General features: G+C 45.3%; 1 protein-coding gene across 2 annotated transcripts; it reads right to left on the bottom strand.

Moving 5' to 3' along the window:
• Window positions 1-2,254: 2,254 nt before the first annotated feature.
• On the bottom strand, window positions 2,255-20,917 carry RCC1L (RCC1 like). Of its 2 annotated transcripts, XR_014616650.1 has the most exons (12): window positions 20,617-20,917; window positions 19,379-19,508; window positions 16,804-16,932; window positions 16,054-16,120; window positions 14,946-14,997; window positions 13,309-13,393; window positions 12,121-12,302; window positions 10,635-10,719; window positions 9,396-9,569; window positions 7,981-8,066; window positions 5,712-6,451; window positions 2,255-2,410 (listed from the first exon to the last, which is right to left on the bottom strand). XR_014616650.1 is itself a non-coding variant. In XM_084219140.1 (11 exons), the coding sequence occupies exons 1-11, from the start codon at window positions 20,881-20,883 to the stop codon at window positions 6,374-6,376; spliced, it is 1,335 nt and encodes a 444-aa protein (XP_084075266.1). In that variant the 5' UTR covers window positions 20,884-20,917; the 3' UTR covers window positions 5,158-6,373. The 2 variants fall into 2 exon arrangements, 1 of the variants encoding a protein (XP_084075266.1); XM_084219140.1 differs by lacking the exon at window positions 2,255-2,410 and having other exon boundaries at window positions 5,158-6,451.
• Window positions 20,918-21,160: the final 243 nt, after the last annotated feature.

Below are 21,160 nucleotides of genomic sequence, written 5' to 3'. Positions count from 1 at the left end.
TCTTCTGGATTCTTCTGGTTGTGCTGGATCCAGGGCTGCCCTCACCTCTTACCCAAAATCCTCCTGCAACTGCTGCTAAAAATAATCCTGCCAATCCAATGGCTGTTGATAATAGTGTGAGAAGTGCATCCAAGTGCCATTAGAGCCCAGGTTAATGCCTGGAGATGCACAGGGTAGTGCCTCTTTCCAGCCAGCAGGGTTGTGTCCCCTGTCCCTGCTGGTTGTGGCTGTTAGCCCTCCAGGTTTGACTTTGGGGCTTGTGGGACATGAAGCTGAGGAGCAGGGTGTTCATTTTGGCACAGTTGCAGCCACGTTTTCTGCCAGTGCATCCTCCTCCACACTGCCTCTGCAGCGGCTGGGGGTGGCAGTGACAGAGGGGACCCTTTTCCTGCTGACCCAAGCACCAGGACAACTGTGGCTCTTGGAGAGACAGAAGAGGAGGGTGCCAGGCAATAATTCACAGGAGGGTACAGCTTCAGAAGCTGTTCCTGCCTTTGGAAGAGCCTGTCTCATTCCCTTACTGTCAACTCCTTACATAACCCAATCCCCCCTTGTTTCCATTAGAATTAGAGGGTGGGTGATCACCTCAATTTGCTTGACACATTCACCTGCTCCCACCCCCAGCCATGCCAGCAGCTCCTGTTGCTGCTGTGATCTGGGTCTTGGTGCCCCAGTGCCCAGGGAAGATCTGCAGCCACCTTGCAGTGAGCCTGGCACTGGCTGGTTGGCTCCTGCTGGTTGGGCAGCCAGAAGGGTGAGTTCTGAGGGAGCCTCATTTCCTCCTCGGTGCTTAGGGCAGGATTTTAGTTTGGTTCCTCTGGGCTAAGCTTCAGCAAGCCACCAATGCAGCAGGGTCACACAGGGGAGGGTCACAGCCCCACTGCACTGCTCCAGTTCTGGGCTGGTTATGAAGGGCTGGCACAAGTGGCTTGAACAAGTCTGAGCATTTTCTCTCTTTCTCCCCTTTGTAGGGACTCCAAAGGAGCCCAGATTCCCTCCAGATACCTACACAACACTAACCCAGATTTCTAGAACTGCCAAGAGAGCAGAGATGCTCCTGGTGCAGAAGCTGCCCAGCTTGGATCAAGGTCTGTCTCTCATCCCTGGTCACCTCAAACAGCTGTGCTGACCAGCCTGGGGAGGAAACTCAAATCTTTAGGACTTTTTTATTTAATAAGTTATTTATGTATCATTTGCTCTCTAAGTGAAATAGCACTTTTGGCCTCAGACACACACCAAGCAGGCTGAGGTAGGGCTGTGAACCCCAAACTCTTGCAGCCTCTCCTTCCTGCTCACCTCTCAGAAACCCTTCGCAGCCTTTCACTGCGAAGGGTAGGAAAAAAAATGTATTTATTTCCCTTTAATTACCAGATCTGATGTATGCAGACAGGGTGAGGGAATCCTGCCTGTGCAGGGGCCTTTGGCACAGCTCCTGCTCTGGGCTGCAGCCATGGAAAAGCTGCTTGCACCTGCTTTATGAGCAGTGGCCCTGGGCTCAGTGGGGCCAGGCCCTGTAGGTGTGGGGGGACAGTTCCTGCAAACCTGGGGGTACAAGGCACAGGGGAGCCTGAAAGCATCAGTTGCCTTCGTGCCCTCTGCACAAGGGGGGATGTTCTACCAGCAGGCACAGGGAGCGGTGGCAGCAGCCTGGGATCATGCACTGGACATTGTGTGGAGCTGAGAAGTGGCTGCTTTGCTTTCCCAGCAAGTGCACATGCTGCTTTTCTTTGCTGGTCTTATGCTGAAAAGCTGAGATTTATGTACTGTATGAAAAAAAAAACAAAACAGAAAAAAAGGAAAAAATCCTAATGTTCCAAAATAAATGACAGTATATTTTGTATTTTGTAAAGTAATTAAATCGAAAAAGAATAAAAAGTGAAACTTATGCTGTCTGCTTTTGTACTGATCAAACTGATGAAAATAAAGCAGAGCTTGGCATTGTCTGCAAGATGTAACTCTCATTTCTTTCACCTGCAGCCATGCTGGGTGTCACTCACATACACACCATTTATGAAGACCAGCAGACATCCCTGAGGCTCTCTGGTGTCCAGGTCCTGTCTCTGGGTGCACTGTACCCCTACAGATGGAACCCACCACCATCTCCATCCTCCAGCTGGTTTTTGAAAACCACCAAACCTGCCATATGCTCTTTCTTTAAAATAAGAGGTCAGTGGGATGCTGCTAGTGCATTTGCCAGATGTAGTTTTACCTGCTCAGTGCAGAATGCAGGAGCCCAGGAGTCTGGGCAGCCCCCCCAGAGATGGTGGCAGGACACCCCCAGAGCTCTGCACCCCAGCAGTGGCAGGGGAACAAACTCAGCCTCCTCAGGGACTATTTTAGGGCAGCCACTGTGGGTCCTGAGTCTCAGCAGCGTCACTGTCACATGGTCTGCAAGAAAAAGCTGAACAACCTGTGTGAAGTGTGCAAGAAAAACAGTGAAATCAGGCATCTCATCAGCCTATTACAGTTTTAACCATTTATAGTGGATGTTTAAAGGGGAACAGCTCATCTACATAAACTGTAGTCAAGAAAAGCATCTCCTTTTTAGTGTAGTGTAATCCACTGTTTACTCTGGTGATCAACTGTTAAAACATTCATGTAAGAAATTAACTGAGGGATTGTTAATATGGAATGCAGCCTTAATGCAGAGCACTGCCTCAAGGGTTTAATCCAGTACAACAAAAACCCAAATAAATCAACACAGACACTGCCACACAACCTTAACACTCCCCATAAAAGCAGATGGCATCTTATGGTAAGTAAGAGGACTGAGGACTGGTATCCAGACCCCAAGGACACTGATGCCTCCTCCCATCAGTGTTTTTCTTACCTCACCTGCCCAGGCTCACCCCTTTGAGCAGGAGGTGCTGGGGCACTGGAGGGAGATGAGGGGAAATTCCAGCCCCTTGCAAAAAAGGCTACAAAAATAGATTTTTATGAGTTATCATGAAGCACAGTGAAGTAATATTGTTCCAGGAGTATTTTGAATGCCAAAGGCTAATTATTAGTTCTCTGACTCATCTGTTTTTGAAGGATCCTGTAGAGAAAAGTCTGTTGTAACACAGCAAGTGCCTAAGATAATCTTTGCCTTACAGGTGTTGATGTGTTTTATCCCCAGTGGGGCAGGCAGTCTGCTGACAGATGAGACCAGCCTTGCTGTGGGGGGCTGCAGGGCAGCCCAGGGGCCGTGCTGGACTCAGCTCTCCAGGAGGGAACTGCCAGGATCCCTTGGGATGATGGGGTGTGGAGACCTGAGCTTGCACAGGTGCACTTGAGCCTGAACCTCTCCCCCATCCTTCCTGCAGCTCCTGCAGTCCTCAGCCACTGTGGCAACCCTGCAGTGCTTGGAGCTGCTCCTGCACAGGGCTCTGCACCAGGGGACCATCCTGAAGCCCTTCTGGGCTATTTTAAGCCACACACACCAGCACAGTGCTGATGTGAGGGCAAATCACTTGTGTAATCAATGCCAAATCAAGTAGGTTATTCTAGTTCTAATTTGAGCTGCTCCCTATGAGCATCCTTGGCCCATACACTCCCTCACTGCAGGTATATTTAGGGATGCTGGTATATTTTGGGCTGTCTACTTTGCTCTACTTTGAAGGACAAAATGATGCAAAGTTGCTTTGCAGCTCCCAATGGTAGTGACCTGAAGCTACCCCAGCACAGTTGGTTTCCTGTGTGGCCCTGATCCTGCAGGAGGAGCAGAAGCCACACAGGTTGGACCTGCCTTCAATAGGCAGGGGGATGTGACAGGGAAGAGGGTGTTTTTGTTTTCTGAGCTAACACTGACCCATCAGCAACAGCAGCTCTCAAAGAACTGTATTTTACAAAGGGGAAAATCTGCTGCACAGCAGCAGCCAAAAGAAAGAAGTAAGGATCTGTGACAGACAACCATGTAGATACAAAGGTCAGCAGAGGAGATGAAGGAAGGAGAAAAGTCAGGAGCAGGGCTGAGCCTGGGAAGAAGGGAGATGTGTGGGAAAGGCACTGTTACACTTCTATTCAGACATACTAATTCCTCATTACCTTGCTCTACTTCATTGGCAATAAAATCATCTCCCCAACATGAGTCTGCCGTGCCCACGATGGTAACAGGTCCCCTGTCCTTGTTCCAACCCACGTTTTCCTTCAGATTCTCTCTCCCTGTCCTGCTGATGGGGGAGGGATGACAGAGCAGGTTGGGGGGCACCTGGCTAAGGTCAAAATGCTCCTCCCACACTGTAACCAAAACATGGGTAAGTGCTGGTGCTTGCCAGACTGCCCTCACTGCCACTAACCATGTTGCCACCAAGCAACATGTCTGAGAATGCCCACAACCACTATGATGAAGGCACAAACACCCCCACTGCACTAAGCCATACAAAACCTCTGTTTAGGGCTGAAGACCTCCCTGGCATCTCATTAACACAAAGAATTTGCAATTTATTGTATGGCAAGAATGCAACACAAGGACTGAACCCAGCTGTTCAGAAGGCCCAGCCCCAAGGTGCACTGGGAAACAGCTGAGAATGAGAGCCCAGCACTAACCAGCCCACCTCGACAGCAACATCCACAAAGGGAATTGTTTGTAACACCTTTCTCACCAGTTTTTGTACGTGTTTTCCATGGTTTAATAAACCTCCTCAAGTTGAAAGGGCAAACCCACTCCCATGAGGCCAACAAGACATGCTTGGGCACTGCAAGTTGCCCAAGTTGCACATAGAATCAGGTGTAAATTAAAGCCAACCAAATGGGAGTCCAGAGCAGTGAAGGTCTGCCAGTTTCCTAGCAGCTTTCTGTTCTGCCTCACCCACCCAGCAACACCTGTTACACAGGAACATCAACAACTCAAGAGATGGGTCTCTATTTCCATGTACTTTAGTTCACCTTTCCTATATTTTATGCAAACCCTTCAAAACTGATTTAATCAAGGTAAAGTTTACAGACCAAGTTTTGGTACAGAATTTCCTCTAATGAAGTCAATATATGTGGTGTCCCATGGGGCCATGGGTGCAATGCCTGATTACAACACTATAAATCCTGCAGGTAGGGAGCTGGCTCAGCTGACAGAAGTGGTTTCCTGTCACATAACTGTGACCCAAAATACTGCAGTTCAAATGCAGACCCAATCAATGCATGAGCAGATCATGCTCAAGAACATTCCTATTACTACTGATAAAGATTTTATAATCACTTTATTGAAAACCTACTAGCTTGGATTCCACCAAAATAGTTTGCACACTAGAAATATCCCACACAGAGAGAAAAGACACAACTCTGCCTGATATCTGGAGTGTTTCACAGGAGACAGTTTGCCACACTTGGGTGTGAGATTGGGTAAGTGCCTGCTACAAATACTCACTGTTGCATCCCACCTCCATCACCTTACTGCTACAAAGGCATCAAGGAATGAAGCTCTGCTTCTTACCCATTAAGACTCCTTCCCCTGCTAGGCCATCCTGAAATCCCCAGCTAATTGCAACTGAGAGCCATACCTCTGAAAACAGAAAGGGTGTAGGGAATCAAAAAAAAATCAAAGGCAGTGATGTGTGATCAGCACAAGGAGACAAAGGTACCTGAGGGGCAGTGAGCACTGCTCACATCCATGCCTGAGCACTGATTTTGCAGGGCTTTGTTTCCAGCCTCCCTCAATAAGCTAGATTGGCTGCTGTCACCATCCATCTGTCCTCCTGCAGCACAGACAGTCTGCTGTCTCATTTAATAGTACTTACCCCTGCAAAGAGGTTCTCACTCTTTGAATGTGTTCCTTTGGTGTTCAGTCTTTAGCACTAACAGAGAAAGCCTTCAACAGCCCAGAGACACTGCCTCCAGGCACAAGGGCTGTGCATCCAGTTTCTGCACAGGACAGCCTGGGCACAGTGCAGCTGAGGGTGGCCACCCAGGACTGCTGTGCTGGGCTTCAAGACCTTGCATGACCACTCTTCCACATAATAGTCATTAAAAAACACCCAACTTTTCACTTGAGAAATAGTTTGGCTCTGCCCAACGCTGACACTCCAGAGCTGGTGACAGGAAATGTCCATATATCAAAGTCCTGTGCTGTCGATTTCATCCCATGCCAGTCTTCCTTAGGGAGATGCTCTTCATCTTCAGGCACAGAGGAGCTCACCAGCTTGGGGCTGGGCCTCAGATCCTCTGGGAGCTCATCAGGAAGGAGCCAGAGCACTCCTTGCACTCTCACACTCCTTAGGGAACATGCTTCCTTCCTGCAGCCAGGCCAGGGCATTCCAGTGATGCAGGGACAATAATGCACCCAGACACTGCTGTCTCTGCTCACAGTCACTTGGTTTCATAAAATGAGTCTTCCTTTCCAAGAAGCTTGTCACCAAGTTCCTGCATGGCCCTGGTGCAGTGCTGAGACCCAGCAGCATCCCTAGGTGAAAGACCTGACCATGCTTACCATATGATCAACTCCACAGGCCACATCCACCACCTCACCGGGCACAGTCACCTGGATCAAACACAGCAGAGTGGGTTAGTGATCAAGCTGCTCCTTCACACCTGGTATTTCCTATTTCTCATCCTCCTTCCACTCAACACACCAGCTAGTTTCACTGGGATTTGTACCAATGTAAGTGCCAACTAGAAAACACAGAAAGAGCAAGATTCAGCACCAGGCAGGCTTGTGCACTGAGCTGTGAAATACTCCTCTTTTTCCTTCACAGAAGCACATAAAGTTTTGGAAGGAGAAAGAAGAGAAGGCTCACTAGCAGGCAGAGAGGAGATTGGAGCCTCAGCCCATCTGTTCAGCAGCAGAAGCAGCATGACTGAGCAGAGCATAATCTAGACATTAGGAAGAGGATCTGCCCAAGCACCACAGGGATTTGCCTCTTCTTTCATCAGCAAGAACTGGAATGAGGCAAAGGCTCAACTAAGCCTAAGGCAGTTTGTGCTTTGATGCTGAGACCAGCTCCTCACTCCTGAAGCTTAATTCACCTAAAACTGACTTAAAACTTGAGGAAAGCAGAGTCTAATAGAAAAAGTTTTTCTTCAGAGACAAGAGACAGGACAGCAGCTAGTTCTAGGGCAGGAGGTCACAAACAAGGATCCTGGCACAGTGCCATAGTACTGTCAGACAGGAGCTGGCTGGCTGACAGAGCATAACCCCCAATGTCCACATCTGGGGAAATGAATTCAGAAATTCAACCCAGCCACAGCAGCGTGATTTTAGGCAAATGTTCCAGAGCTGGTCTGGTTTTGTTCATTTTTAAACAAAGAAGAAAGCATACTACAGAAACACATTTGCTGCAAGTTCAGACACACAAACAGGGACTCCAGGGTGGTCCAACTGATTGCCTCCCTCATCTCCTACTTGGCCTTCATGGAGACCAGGAACAGCTGCTAGGCTGAATGCTGAACTCCAGAACCAAAGGCTCTTCTACATCCACTGAGTCTGGCTCTCAGAGCCAGCTGGGAGGAAACACTGGAACTGGAAGGACAGTGAGCAGCTATGAACACAGCTGAGTAAGGATCTCCTGGATAACCTGACAGTCAGTCCAGTGTGCCACCACCACAGATGGGAAGGAAGCCCACCACTGTGTGGACCTGTAGCCACTACAGACCAAAATGTTCACCTAATTTAGGTGAGTAATGATTTGAACAGAAGACCAATACTGATGTTTTCTTTGGAGCACATACAAATAGAAGAGCAGGTTAGAAGGGGAAGGAAAAGGAATAAAGGTAGCAAGCAGATGATGATGGACAGGAAGGAGACAAAAACTGTTCAGATGTGGTGGCACAGCACCAGATGCTGTTTTAGGATTCAAAATCATTACTGGCATAGCAGACTAAAACATTTACTGAATACCTCCATTCCCAGGCTCCACAAGGACCTCTGGAAAATAAAGCACTTCTACAGTCATCTTAGCCTTCCACTCCTTTTAGAATTACTCAACAAAACACAGAGCAAATTATGGTCCTTGCCCTCTGGATAACAAAAATTAGCCCAAGAACTCTTGGCCTTAATACCACCATCCTTACTCTCCATGGGAAGTACTGGTCTTCCATTCTTCCAGTTCCCAGGCATCCTCTTAGATTCTTCCCCCACACAAACAGTTCTCCTTTGTCTACACAGGAGAAAAGAAAATAGAAAAGAAGAGAGTCATTAAAAAGGAAGAATTCTAATTGTGATGCTGGCAAATGTGGCTACAGTGTTTCTGAGAGTATACAGGGTTATACAGGCAGTATGACAGCTATCAGATTTACTTCAATGTACAATAAATGTGTTTGGAGAAAATGATGCCTAATGAGCAGTACACAGAATTTGTTCCTTGCACAAGTCTTTGTTTCCCCCTCTTACTCCACCTGCTTTGGAATTTTATTTGAAGGAATAGTGCAGCAGCAGAAATTCCAGGGAATCATTTGTGAAGTGAATAATTTGTGCTGAAAGTTAGACAACTGCAGTTGGTCTGTGTCAGCTATCACCAGAGCAAACCCAGTAAGCAAGGCAGGGAGATCTGTCCCAAGCCATCATCTGGAGACTGCTTCCTTCACTGTCTAAAGAAGTGACCTTCTAATGAGAGTTAGGGAAAGGCAAAAATTTGTGTTCAACACAGTTGAAGAGCTTTGAGCTCCTCAGGAAAACACACAGATCTCAGAAGTGTTTGGATCAGCTTCAAAGCAGAAACAACCAAAACATAATCTATAAGATAATTCTTATGTATGATTAACAATTTAATCAGAACACTCTTTCTGAATACCAAGGGGAGCCCCCTTACAAGCACCCTGCAACCAAACTGACAGTGTCACACATACTGCTTGTCCCAAAGGACTCAGCCCTGGCATTTTTTCCTGCTGCCAGCTGGATCTCTGAAACTGCTGCTTGATGTTAAATGCCTTTCAAATTTCAAACCCTTTGAAGGCTGAGAACCCACACAGGGTGCACAGAGCACAGTATCACAACCCTTGCATATTAAAGGCTTGGGTCTGCCCACCTCAGGCTGCTAACTCAGTTGGCCAGAAATGCCAAGAAACTCTGATATTTAGCTTCATTTAGACTCAGTTTGTTCAATCATCACGTTAATTTTCTAAACTGCTAAAGTGCAGCAGACTGACTCATTCTGTACAGGAAAATTAAAAAAATCTGCTGGATTTTGTGTATGAGAAAAGTTTTTGTGTTAAGACAAATAACATTTTCTTATTAAAGCATAAATTAGCACAAAACATATGCCAGGAACCATCCTGACACCTGTAAATGTGCTGTCTGGCTCCCTGCTGCTGCATTCCAGTGTGCCTTCAGTTTCAAGAAAGATGGGTACATTTTTTGGGGTGTGGGGGTTTTTCTGTTTTGTTTTGGATTTGTTCTGGTTTTGCTTTTTGGCTTGGTTTGCTTTTTTTCTCTTCTGCCAATAACACAGCAACATGACCTCTCCATGAGAGCAGGATGAGAAACTTACTTGTAAGGGCTGCAAACTGGCTGAGCCCACAGCGAACATGAGCAACACGGGTGTCTGGACTGAAGTCTGACCAGCCAAAAAGGCTGGGTGGGATCATCTCTGGCACTGCTGTCTCTATTAGGTTTGGTCCTTTCCCAAGAATTCCATATCCCCAGACAAAAACATTTCCTTCTTCTGTATTACAATAAGAACACATTCTGTAAGAAAATCTGTGCTTGTGAAATTCATGCCACAACCAAAAGTTAATCAGAACCAAGGGGATATTTTCCTTTCTTCCAACTCAGTCTAACACTTTTTAATTATTTAAAATCTGCAAATAATGCATTCCCATCCAAATGCCTCAATCTTTTCCTAAGCTATGCAAGCAAATCAAGCCTCCCAGGCAGAACTTTCATGAGGAAATAATGCCAACACAAGAGTGAGCTGGATAAAATACTACTGACTGATGGGACAAAGGTTGAGAGTTTATTATCATGGCTTTCTTCTTTGATGATTTTTCAAGTGACAGTGAAGCTGTGGGCACTGACAGACATGCCCAAACCAGCAACTGGATGTCACTCTGCCTGGCATTCAGCCTTAAGCTGGGTGCCTGACAAAGGCAACAGTTGCACAGCATAAAAAAGAGGAAATTTCTATGTCAGCCAGCTCTGGTCCCTTCATATTAGAAGCTCTGGTCATCACAAAACCCCCATTATAAATATGAACATCTTCATGGAGATAATCCTTCAAGACAGTAATACAATCCCCTCCCTCACTCCTTCATAGAGCAAGCCTCCAGCTATGCTCCCCAGACACTGACAGTCCAAAGAACAGTCACTAAGGACTTGCTGCAGTTTCACTGTTCTCAGAACTCTCTTCTTTCCATCCTAGTTCATTATTTATAAACGTGTCAGATTCATATGGAGTCTGAAGGGCTCTACTTTCTCTCAAGTGCTGCCTTACTTCCTCCCTATATCCATACTCATCATAGGCCACACTCAGTATGACCAGCAAAAGAGAGCAGAAGAGCAAACAGCTGCCATGCTCCTGCTCCAGTCTGCAGGAGCACTCACAACAGCACACACTGCAGCAATGCTCTGCACTAGTAAAAACAACTCCTCTAGCACATTGTTAAACCATGTTTCTCAGTCTCCCAGCTCTCCTCACAACATACAGTATCTCCCTGCTCCAGAAAACAAGATACTTGTTTCATGATGTTACAATCCACCTACTGTGCAGCCTTGCACCAAGTGAACTCACCTGTTAGCACAACATTGCCAGTCCCTCCACAGGCAGCCTCCTTCACCTTCCCAATCTTGAATGGCAAATGCCTGGGAACATTCACCTGTACAAGATTGCAGAAGAGTTGTTAGAGACAAGGTAAACTACAAACTAGACATGCATTTTAACTTGTTCTCTAGTTTTGATTAGAGCTTACATACAATGGATCCTGATACAACCTTTATAATAAAGCCTGAATTATAAAATGAATGCAAGTCCCAAAATTTAAAAAAATCTACGTGAAATTCATTAAGGTGAGGACAAGGTGGGAAAAGTTGCCTACTGAAAAGCTTACATGCATGGCAACAAGGCTGAACATGGCTAATAACTGCTGCTTATCCCTGGCTTTTAAAGTCAGACACAATGGGGAGGTCAATAGGTGAGCATGTCTTCGAGTCTTCACACTGGATTAGATCACTAAAATTCAGTCTGCAGTGGCATTTTTTAACAACTAGGGAAAAATTACTTAAAGGAAATGACACTCATTTGGTACAGTCCAACAACACACATACACAGCTTGACATATGTAAAGAGCATTTTATAGCTCTGCCATTCTACACTTTGGACTGCATTAATATTTTAGCTAAGACTCTCATTTTTGGCCAAGATGCCATTCATCCATTTCAGATGCCACAAACCTCCATCACACACCCAGCCAGGAAAACTGCTGCACAATCTGATTGATGTCCTCAGGCCTTATGGGCCTCAGCATTTAGCCCAAAACTAAGGTTACACCAGGAGAGGCACAGGAAACAATGCTTTCTAAAATGTTGCTAAAGCTATTCTAATACAATTGTCTGCTTTTAGCCTTCCACCAAGAGTAACTTAAGTATTAATTACTTGACTCCATTTCCTAAAATAGCTGTAACATGAAACCAACAGCCTAATTACCCCAGTAGTACAATGCCTAGTGTGAAGACAGCACTCTACCAACGCCCCATGTAAGTTTGCTCAAAAAAAACTTTTATCTATGAGACACTGGAATTTGTTTAGGACTCAGTTTATTAAACCACTAAGGATGGCCATGAAAAATTAACCAGCAAACAAGGTTGACTGGAAGGGACTTCCAAGGGCCATCTGGATCAGCACTAAGCTCAAAGTAGTATCACTTTTAGCCAGCCAAAAAACTCATTCCTGTTCTGAAATTAGCAAAAGCACTTGAGCTGGGTCTCAATTTGGTGCGAAGTCCATGGGATGGAGAAACAAAAAAATGGAGTTCTTAGGCTAACACACTGGGTGAGGTGACACAAACCTTTGCCTATCAAAGCAGGGAAATATACTGTCCCCTAAAGCTACACAAACATGTCAGACAGGTTGGTTCTATAAGCTTATGTAAAAACAGCCTGCTAGTGGTGTTTGCATCTGCTGTCAAAAGAATCCAGAAGAGGGAGAAACATGTAATTTTTAACTCTGCGCCCAGCAGCTCAACTGAAACACATAAAAACACACCCTCAGGTCAACTGACCTGTGTGGTTTCTGTCACAGAAGCCAACTGCAAGTATTCTGAATTTCCCCAACCAAAGACATCTCCTTCATCTGAAACAGCCAGACAGGAGTCCCCATAGGAAGAGACCTGGATAATGTTTACTCCAGCAATGTCACCATGCAGCTTAGTAGGAACACTGGTGATGTTATAGTGTCCAAGACCTGAAGGGAAAAAAAGTAGAGATTATGCAGAATTTTTTTTCCAGACACACTTTTAATGCCTGCATAGGACCATTTTGTCATGCTATAACAAAATCACCCTTCCTCTGAAATAAATCTTTCTGTCCATACTGCTTACTGTCCACCAGCTGCAACAGAAAAGCAGCCACAAACACAACTTCCCCTAGCCAAAGCCACCTCTCTGGAGTACACAACTTTATACAATCACACCCTGAAGAGTCTCATATCTCTTGTCTGCATGGACCAAAGTGTTTGAAGAACAATAACCAAGCCAGGCAGATATCCCAAAAGGGATGAAGTTTCACAAACTGGCTGCATCCTGTCTTCTGCAAGGAGAGCCCTGAGTGACAGCACACTGCAATCAGTTAGCCAACAGGAGGGGAAATGGCTAAAGAGGCTGGGAAGCAAACATTCTACATGACAAACTGCTGCCTGGAAAAGAGACCAGAATGTAGGTAACAGCCAGGTTACACTATACTGGCACAAAAGTATCATGGGAAGAACTCAGCTTTGGGAGCAGCAAAACAAATAAAAAGTAGGAATGACTGTGAGGAGGAAGTTCTCTGAAGCAAAAGCCACCACAAAAAGGGCCTGCCCAAGGATCCCATGCTAAAACATGCAACAGCTACCAAAGGACTCGTCAGTTCAAAGGAGCAGAACAAACCCCAAGAATCAGGAAGGCAAAGCTGCCACCAAACTGAAGAGCAAAGCTGCCCATATCCCCTCAGAAGCTTTTAACAGCTGATACACTCTCCTCCCGACTGCATGCTTGGATTGCCAGGGCAGCATCCTAAAGCTCCTCAAAAAATGAACTGGATTGTCTCAGTTTGGTTACACAAGAATACTGAAAACATCTACACACAACTGGAAACACGAGCAGCCCCTTTCTGTCCATACATACATGACAAATACACATCACAACTTCTCAATTAGGAGAGCTTGCTATTTTCATCAATTCCCTGAATAGCAAGCTGAGCTGAGTTCCTACCTGTTTGTCCATCAGCTCCCCATCCACATGCATAGACTGTACCTTTCTTGGTTCTAAACAGACTGTGGTCTTGCCCACACACAACCTGTACACAAACAAGAAGTCAGTCAGGAAAAGTTACGTGTTCAGACTTGATTTAGTGAAGCATTACTGACAGCCAAATTGAGCAATAAACCTCTATGATGCCCATCAGCTCAGATTTTGACCTTTTCCTCCTGATCACATAGCTCTTGAGAAAGGGAAGACCAAGAACCACAAGATACAACAGAGAAAACAGCAGAATTTTCTTTATGGGAAGTGATGCTGCACTTGAATTGTTCTAAGATCCAAAACAAGGAAAGAAAGCTCAGTTCAGCAGTACAACACAATAAAAGCAGCAAAGAGTAAATAAGAGCTCTCCCTTCACAGGATGCTAACCACATCATTCTTGATGCCAGCTACAAACTGCTATGGATTCTTTGCCATGTAAGCGCTTGAGGCACTTACAGCTGTTCTCAAATCTATATTTATGTTGAAATAGCCATCATGTCTGCCACAGGCTTGGCATGAATTAAAGCCAAAGAAAAAGCCATTCAAAAGCAGACATTAAAAATTAAAATATTAAAGGGATTTAATCAACAAGTTAAGAGAGTGACTGCCAATATTAACTGCATAACCGCTGTTATCAAAGTACAAACAGGTACCAAGTATTCAATCCCCCTAAAAAAATTAAAACCATGAAAAGGCCAAACAGAAGTTTTACAAGCCTAATGTAAAACAGTTTTAGGATGAACCACAGCACAGTCTCATCAGGTGGGTGTAAATGAATGACCCTTCCTTGGAACAGGAGCAATATCTGTCCCTGTATGGCTACAGGGGCACAGACATACCGACATACTGCTCTGTGCCTGAAAGAACACTGCAGCCATGGCAGGTGTTTCTGCTGCCCTGCAGTCCCTTGCTCTCCAAGGAACCTGACCCAGAGAAATGCTGGCTAGTCTCAGTGGATGGTTTCACAGCCCATTTTTGAAAAGGCAAAGACAAAATTTAAACTCCTAAGCAATATAAAAGTGACAAAAGGGTACAAGAAATCACAACAGGAAGAGAGTAGGGGAGGAGAGAGCCCAGAAGTAGACACAGTACTCTGAATGTGGCTTAGCAGAAAAGAAGAATCATCTTCACCTGCAGGTAACACTTCTCCTAATGCAGCCCAGGGTGTCCTTAGCCTTCTCTACAGCAAGGCACATTGCTGAGTCATGGTCAGCCTGGTGTACCCTAGGGCCCTTTCCACACAACCACCTCCCAGACAGTCACCCCCAGCCCATGGTGGTGTCTGAAATTGCTCTTCACCAGCAATAGGATTTGGCCATTTCCACTGCTGAACTTGATGAGGTCCAAGTAGGCCTGTGGCTTCAGCCTCTGGATGGCAGCACCACCCTCTGGTTTATCAGGTGGTACTCAGAGAGCAGTGCCATCTGCTATCTGCTGAGGGAACACTCTGTGATACAGATCATTAGGGAAAATGTAAACAGGATTGGACACCAGATCCCTGGGGTACCCCACTTGTTACTGGCCTCAACTCAGCTTCGAGCCAACAACTGCCACCTCTGAGCCTGGTTCAGCTGGCTCCCAATCCATTTTCAGGACTGAGCTCTCACCTGGACAACTCTGCTGTCAAATTCCTTCAGCTGATGAATGAGATGGCTTCCACTGGACACCAAACAACCACCAAGAAGAGAAAAGGCAACATAGAGGATTTCAGAAGACTGCAAAAAAACACAAAGGGAAACCTGCCTCTACTGAAAGCCATTTTATTACAAATAGAGAAATTTGTTTGCATGTTGTTTCACTGCAAAATACCTGCACAAAGAAGGAACATAATTCTGTATTCTCTTATTTAAGATGTTAAGAATTGTCATTTTTTAAATATAAGCTCTTGTGACTGGGGGTAGGAGCAACCCTTAAAGACAGTCCCTAGTCTAGAATGAGCACACAATACATAATACTGCAGTACCCATAGAAAAACTACACCTAGCTAGAGATAATCCACATATCCCAGAGCACAGTGTAGTGCTAACATCCCTGACATTTTTTCACAATACAGGAATTATCAACAATTCAATGACTGATTTCCAACATCAAGACTAACAAAAGCTACCTAATTACAGCTATTTTCTCTAACTTCACAGACCAAGTGTTGTAGATCACAGAGCAATTTTTGGTCCTACTAGGGAATCAGAAACTCAACGTATTCCCACTATTCACTTACTCTATCATACAGAGCACTCTGAGCTTATGCTTTGGTGAGACCCACAAAAAACCCAATGAAGGAAAAGCACTACAGACTCAGAGGCAGTTACAGCAGAGATTTAACAAGAGGATGCCTCTTTCATAATTAAATGGCACTTCTAACATCCTCCAGAACAGCACATGTACTCTGAGCAGCTAAAGGGAGAAAGCCAACTACTAACACAAATTACCTCAAGCAATTTAGGAAGGCTGGGTTGTCCCACTATGCCCTGCAAGAACTATCCCATGCTGACATTCTTTTGTCTCCTGTGAATGTTGTCAGCAGAGTGCTAGTGACCAGCATGGGTTCAAAGTCAGGCTGTTTGTATGATACCTGCAGGACAAAAGCAGACTCCCTAATCTTAATTGGCATGCTTATACTACCAGACCATTTCCACCTTCAGGCTTTTCTACAGGGTTGTTTTCATGCAATTATGTTTCCAACAACAAGAAAGTTCAGGATCTTCGAATTCTCACCTGTAAATTTCATCTTCAACAACCTTCCGGCCACACTGTCCATAAGAATTGTTTCCCATTGTGAAAACTGAAAAACAATTATGAAACACACTAGTTTTATTACTGCCTCTTTTCAGGTCCTCAAAATATTTTCACACAGTTCTAAGTCTGAAAGGTAGAGCACAGCAATGTAAAAATTGGCATAAGCTTTTTTCAAAGTCCATTTGAACGAAAGTGACTGAATCAATTTTCACCAGCAACACCTGGCAGTATTGTTGCAGGCACAGCAGCAGTACCTGGAGCCTGCTGTCTGTCACAGTGGGGAACTGCCTAATTCATCCTGCCGCTGCCAAAGAGACTCAGAAACAGATCAGCATTCCCACAGGAGTGGGAATCAACAAAACAACCAGCACACCCATTAAGAAGCTGCACTGGATCACTTGGTGCAGCACTGAAGCCACTGCACCAGAGAGTTCCCAGAGATCTGGAGAGACAATTCACAAACAGGATCTTCTCTATAAAGAACTATTAATTAATTAATTAATTGCTTTTATAAACATAGCACTCTGGGGCTTAAAGGGGAGGTAACACAGGAGTACTGGCACAGTCAGAAGCAATCCCACAAAGCCCAACAGCTGCCTGCATCCCACTTACAGTGCAAACAGCCCACCTGGGATATAGTTCTTAAGGACAGAACACAATTTTTTTAAAGCTTTTAGTAAAAGCATAGCCAGGCACTCATAGACATCACCAGGACAAGCAACACTGTACCTCCTTCACTATCTGTCAGGACCAGGGAATGGGCTCTCCCACAGGACACCTGCAAGACTCGAGTTTGCTGTGGCTTCTCCAGTGGTAATGGAATTGGAGATGGTTCCAAGACATATTCATAGCCCTTAGCTTAAGGAAAAGAGAACGATTTTAAGTCAGTAGATTCCACAAAGTAAATTTAACATATATTTGCTGATCCTATTGTACATTCACACACTCACTTCTGCTTTTTTATAAAAGCAGATACATTTTAGAAAGCCAAGACACTAACCAAAGAGGCTGACAGGGATTTATCACAGAGGGAAGGAGAATGTAAATGCTATGGAGACAGCTGAAGCCAATCACTGCCTAAACAAAAGCCCACCATAACTAGAGGGTGAATGTTATTAAGGCTTCAGGTGCCAGAATTGAAACTGAGGCTTTCACCCACATGCTCAACCACTTCAGTGAATACAGCTGCATTATTAGAGCTTAATACCATGCACAAACATTCTGTGCAACTGGGGATATTGCAAGCAAGGTACAAGAGCAACAATCACAAAAATGTATCAGGAAAGGTGAACAAAAAAATCTTAAAGAAAAGTAGATTACAGGCACTTTCAGAAGTAAGGAATGTAAGAAAAACTAGCTAGGCTAAGTCCATAGGGAATAAGATAGCTAACGTTTATGAAGAATGACATGCTGTACTTTAAAAAGATTTAGCAACTTGAAGAACATGGACAGTCAACTGGGGGAGGGGGGGAAAGAACAGCAAACCCTAAATCAATACTAGGGAAAAAGTTAAGAGGAGATAAAACATCTTGATATCAAAGTTACTGTAATAAGTGAAATCAAATCCTGGAGGATCCAAAGCAATATTGCCCACAGGCAGCAGTGCTTTACTGGTTCTCAATAAAAATAAAAACTAAAAAAACAACAAAACCAACCAACCAAAAAAAACCACAACAACAAAAAAAACCACCTAAGATAAAAAAAAAATTTAAAATTAAAAAAATCTACACAAGGTCTTTTGCAGTAAGACACTACTGAATGTGAGGATAGGCAGCACAACAGGCAGCTTGCCAATGGTGGGCATCTGCCATGCAATAGAGCAGGAACTCAAAGACAACCAATTCTCTACCAGTCTAGAAACACCTGGAAGACACAAAGCAAAATAACCTTTTCCTCTCTCTGTCCTCTCCAGCAGAAAGACACATGCTACTGGGATATGTAGTAACCATCACTGACAGCTGAGGGGATCTGGAGAAAAGAGACAATGAGGTGGCTAAGGAACAGAGGGGTGAGTGTGAAATATTAGTAGTTTAGATACAACCACCTAAAAGTCAGAAGGCTGCAAATTCTCTTGGAAATGAAGCATCTACAGCAACACAGTGTTGGAAGCAGCAGGCACCAAAGTCAGTCTGTAAAACAGCAATGAGCAGCACATCCCAAAGGAAAGCTTGTCTGGGGGAACATTAAACATGGAGCAGTAGCAATCCCACTGATCTTCACCACATTTTCAACTGATCTTGCCAAACACACTCTCTTACTTAGCAGGGCTTGAACTATAAAACTATTTAACCTACTTCTGCATTCTCTGACAAAAATAATTTCCAGGTCACATGAAAAACAAGGTAATTGCAAGACACTCCTAAGATATCAGCACATACATAAGACCCAGCAAGAGCTGAAACCTTTAAAAGCAGAAGTGAGCAGAAGCTCCTGCATTTTGCAGCTGCTGTTTAAGCACACACTGTGTGTACACACTCTTACAGAACTACCCAGTGTGCCACCACAAAGCAGCACCACTGCAAACCTCAACATGCTGCAATTTTCTTTTGCTTCTCCAAGTTTAATCTTCCGCCCATATCAGACACACCCTACCATGATGGATTACATCATAATGACAAAAACTGCTTTTATTGTGATTTTCCTCAACTGTTTATGGAGGAATGTCTATGCAGTCAGCCATTCTATGAGGAAAGTTTGGGTTTTTCCTGTCTTCAGTGGTAGGTGGCAATGTTCTGCACAGAAATCCCCTTCTTAAATGAGTTTGAGAGCCTGGTGTAAGACAAAATGACTGAAAAACAAGTTTTTCCTTCAAAATGCAACCTGCTATTAAAATAATTTTAAAACAAACCCTACAGCTTTACAAAAACCCCACAGACTGGATTAAAAAAACTCTTAACTGGGGAGGGAAGGAGGACTAAAGGACTTTAGTTTTTAAGTGCAAAGGCAACAGAAGTGAGCAAACCATCCTGCCAAAATGCTTTTATTAACTACATTGTGCCTATTATAAACTATAGATCCAAAGCCACAAATTAACCAACATCACACTCTGTAGAATAAACAGCTACATTCCTATCCAGATGAAACTCATTAAGTGTACAGAACAGAGGCACGTTGACCAATTACAAAGCACAAAAAAAACCACATATAAATTTCAGAAGAAGATCTGTTTAAAAAAATAAAACACAACCTGGGATTGCATCAAAGCCTCCTGATGTTTTTCACAGCTCCAAACACACTGAGATTCCCATACCACAGGCATACTGCAGTGTCACCCTGTAAGTCTTTAAAACACTTAAATCCTTACTTTGATCTCTTCTGCTTCTCTGGAATCCAAGCTGGGAATCCTTGTTGAGCCCCATGCCCCACACTTTGGTGATGTCTCTGGTATTAGAAGCCAGCAGTGTGAATCCATAACCACAGGCAGCAGAGGATATCTTTGAAGACAGACAAAATCCACACCATTCAGTTAGAAACTGAGGTTTACAAAAGCAAGTTTCACTCCATGCTACATTTCATCAGCATTCATTCTTCATTAAGCTACATTCACATGCAGCCCAAATTCATGGCATGTATAGTCTTGCAAAAATTATCAGTCTTCTATGGTGAAAACTCAGGTCCAACCATTCTGCCTTAAAACTTTGGGTTTTGTGTGCATACATCTTTATTTCTGCATTATCTTGGTCCCATTCAACACCACAGAAAGACCTGTTTGCTGACCTGCATCAGCAGATTAAAAAGAAAATTAAAATTTAAAAAAAAAAGAAAGATACAGATATTAAGAGAATAACATGTTTTACTCCTTTTGACAAAAAAAGCCCAGCATAAGAGTCACATGAGGAGCAACTGGGGTCACTCGGTGTTCGGCCTGGAGAAATGGAGAGACTGAGATCAGACCTCATCAGGGTCTGCAGCTCCTCCCGAGGGACCAGGGACAGGACCCGAAGGCAGCCGTGCCAGGGGAGGCTTAGATTGGATTTCAAGAAAAGGTTCCAGCCCCAGAGGGTGGTCGGGCACTGAGGAGGCTCCCCAGGGAATGGCCCAAGGAGGGTTCAGACAACTCTCTCAGGTGCAGGGTGTGACTGCTGGGCTGTCCTGCGCAGGGCCAGGAGTTGCACTTCATGATCCTTCTGAGCCCCTTCCAACTCAAGCTATTCTATGAACGCTCTGACTTTCTTGCACTCGAAAGCAGAGGACGAGTGAAACACGTAAGCAACAGAACAACATGATTTTCAACACAAGCTTCCCGTTTGTCAGGTGGGAGCAGCCATTGGAAAAGGCCCCTTTTATCTGGCAAATGCTCTTCACACCCTGGCTCTCTAATGCTTCCGATAAAATTACAAATACATATTCTCTAAACTATAGGCTGCTGCAGTTAAAACAGTCATCATCCCAAGCAATACCACTACATTGATAAAAAACACTGAATCATAGCAAAGCCTTTAAAGCCGATCCAGTAAGGCCGTTCTCGGCTGTGCTAAGCCCTGAGCAGGCTCCGGAGGCCGGGGGAGACACGTTGGCCCCGCCGGACGGGGCCGGGCCCACCTTGTCCTCTGTCTCCAGGCGGTACGGCGTGGGCTGGATGCGCCGCGGCTTCTTCCAGCCCGCGTCCGGCTTCACGAAGCTGGGGATGCCCAGGGCGCCCGAGTAGCTGAAGCCCCACACGAACACGCGGTCCTTGCGCCTGGCCGCCTTCCCCACGTACTGGAACACCGGGGCAGCCTCGTCAGCCTCCCGCAGCTGGCGGGTGCTCGGCGGCCGCGCCGGCACGCAGAAACCCCTGCAGAGCAGGCGCCGCGCCAGCCCCGCCATTGCCGCCCTCAGGCCGCCGCCATCTTGACCGCTCTCACTCGCGGGCCCGCGCGGCGTCAGCTCCCTGCGCGCATGCGCGCGGCCGCGGCGCGCTTCTCTTAAAGGGGCCACACCTCCCTCTGAGGGGAGCGTCCGCACCCGCCCGGACCCTGAGCTGCGTTTGAACCTATAGCCAGGCCTAGGCCTAAATCTAAACATACCCCAGACCCCAGTGTGGACTTAGACCCAGCCCCAGACAATCAAAACTAAAGCACCCAAGCACAAACCTACAAGTCGA

This window comes from Fringilla coelebs (genome assembly GCF_963513975.1).
Source record: "Fringilla coelebs genome assembly, chromosome: 20".
Classification (NCBI taxonomy): Eukaryota; Metazoa; Chordata; class Aves; order Passeriformes; family Fringillidae; genus Fringilla; species Fringilla coelebs.
The sequence above is the reverse complement of the archived record's forward strand: the minus strand, read 5'-3'. Positions and strand labels throughout refer to the sequence as shown.

Bases quoted from the DNA above. Each gene is read 5' to 3' on its own strand.
- RCC1L (XM_084219140.1), bottom strand. From the start codon at position 20,883: ATGGCGGGGCTGGCGCGGCGCCTGCTCTGCAGGGGTTTCTGCGTGCCG. The intron at 19,509-20,616 runs GTGGGCCCGGCC...CTGTCTTCAAAG, and splicing joins GCCTGGAGACAGAGGACAAG to ATATCCTCTGCTGCCTGTGG. The intron at 14,998-16,053 runs GTGAGAATTCGA...TTTGGTGTCCAG, and splicing joins GTTGAAGATGAAATTTACAG to TGGAAGCCATCTCATTCATC.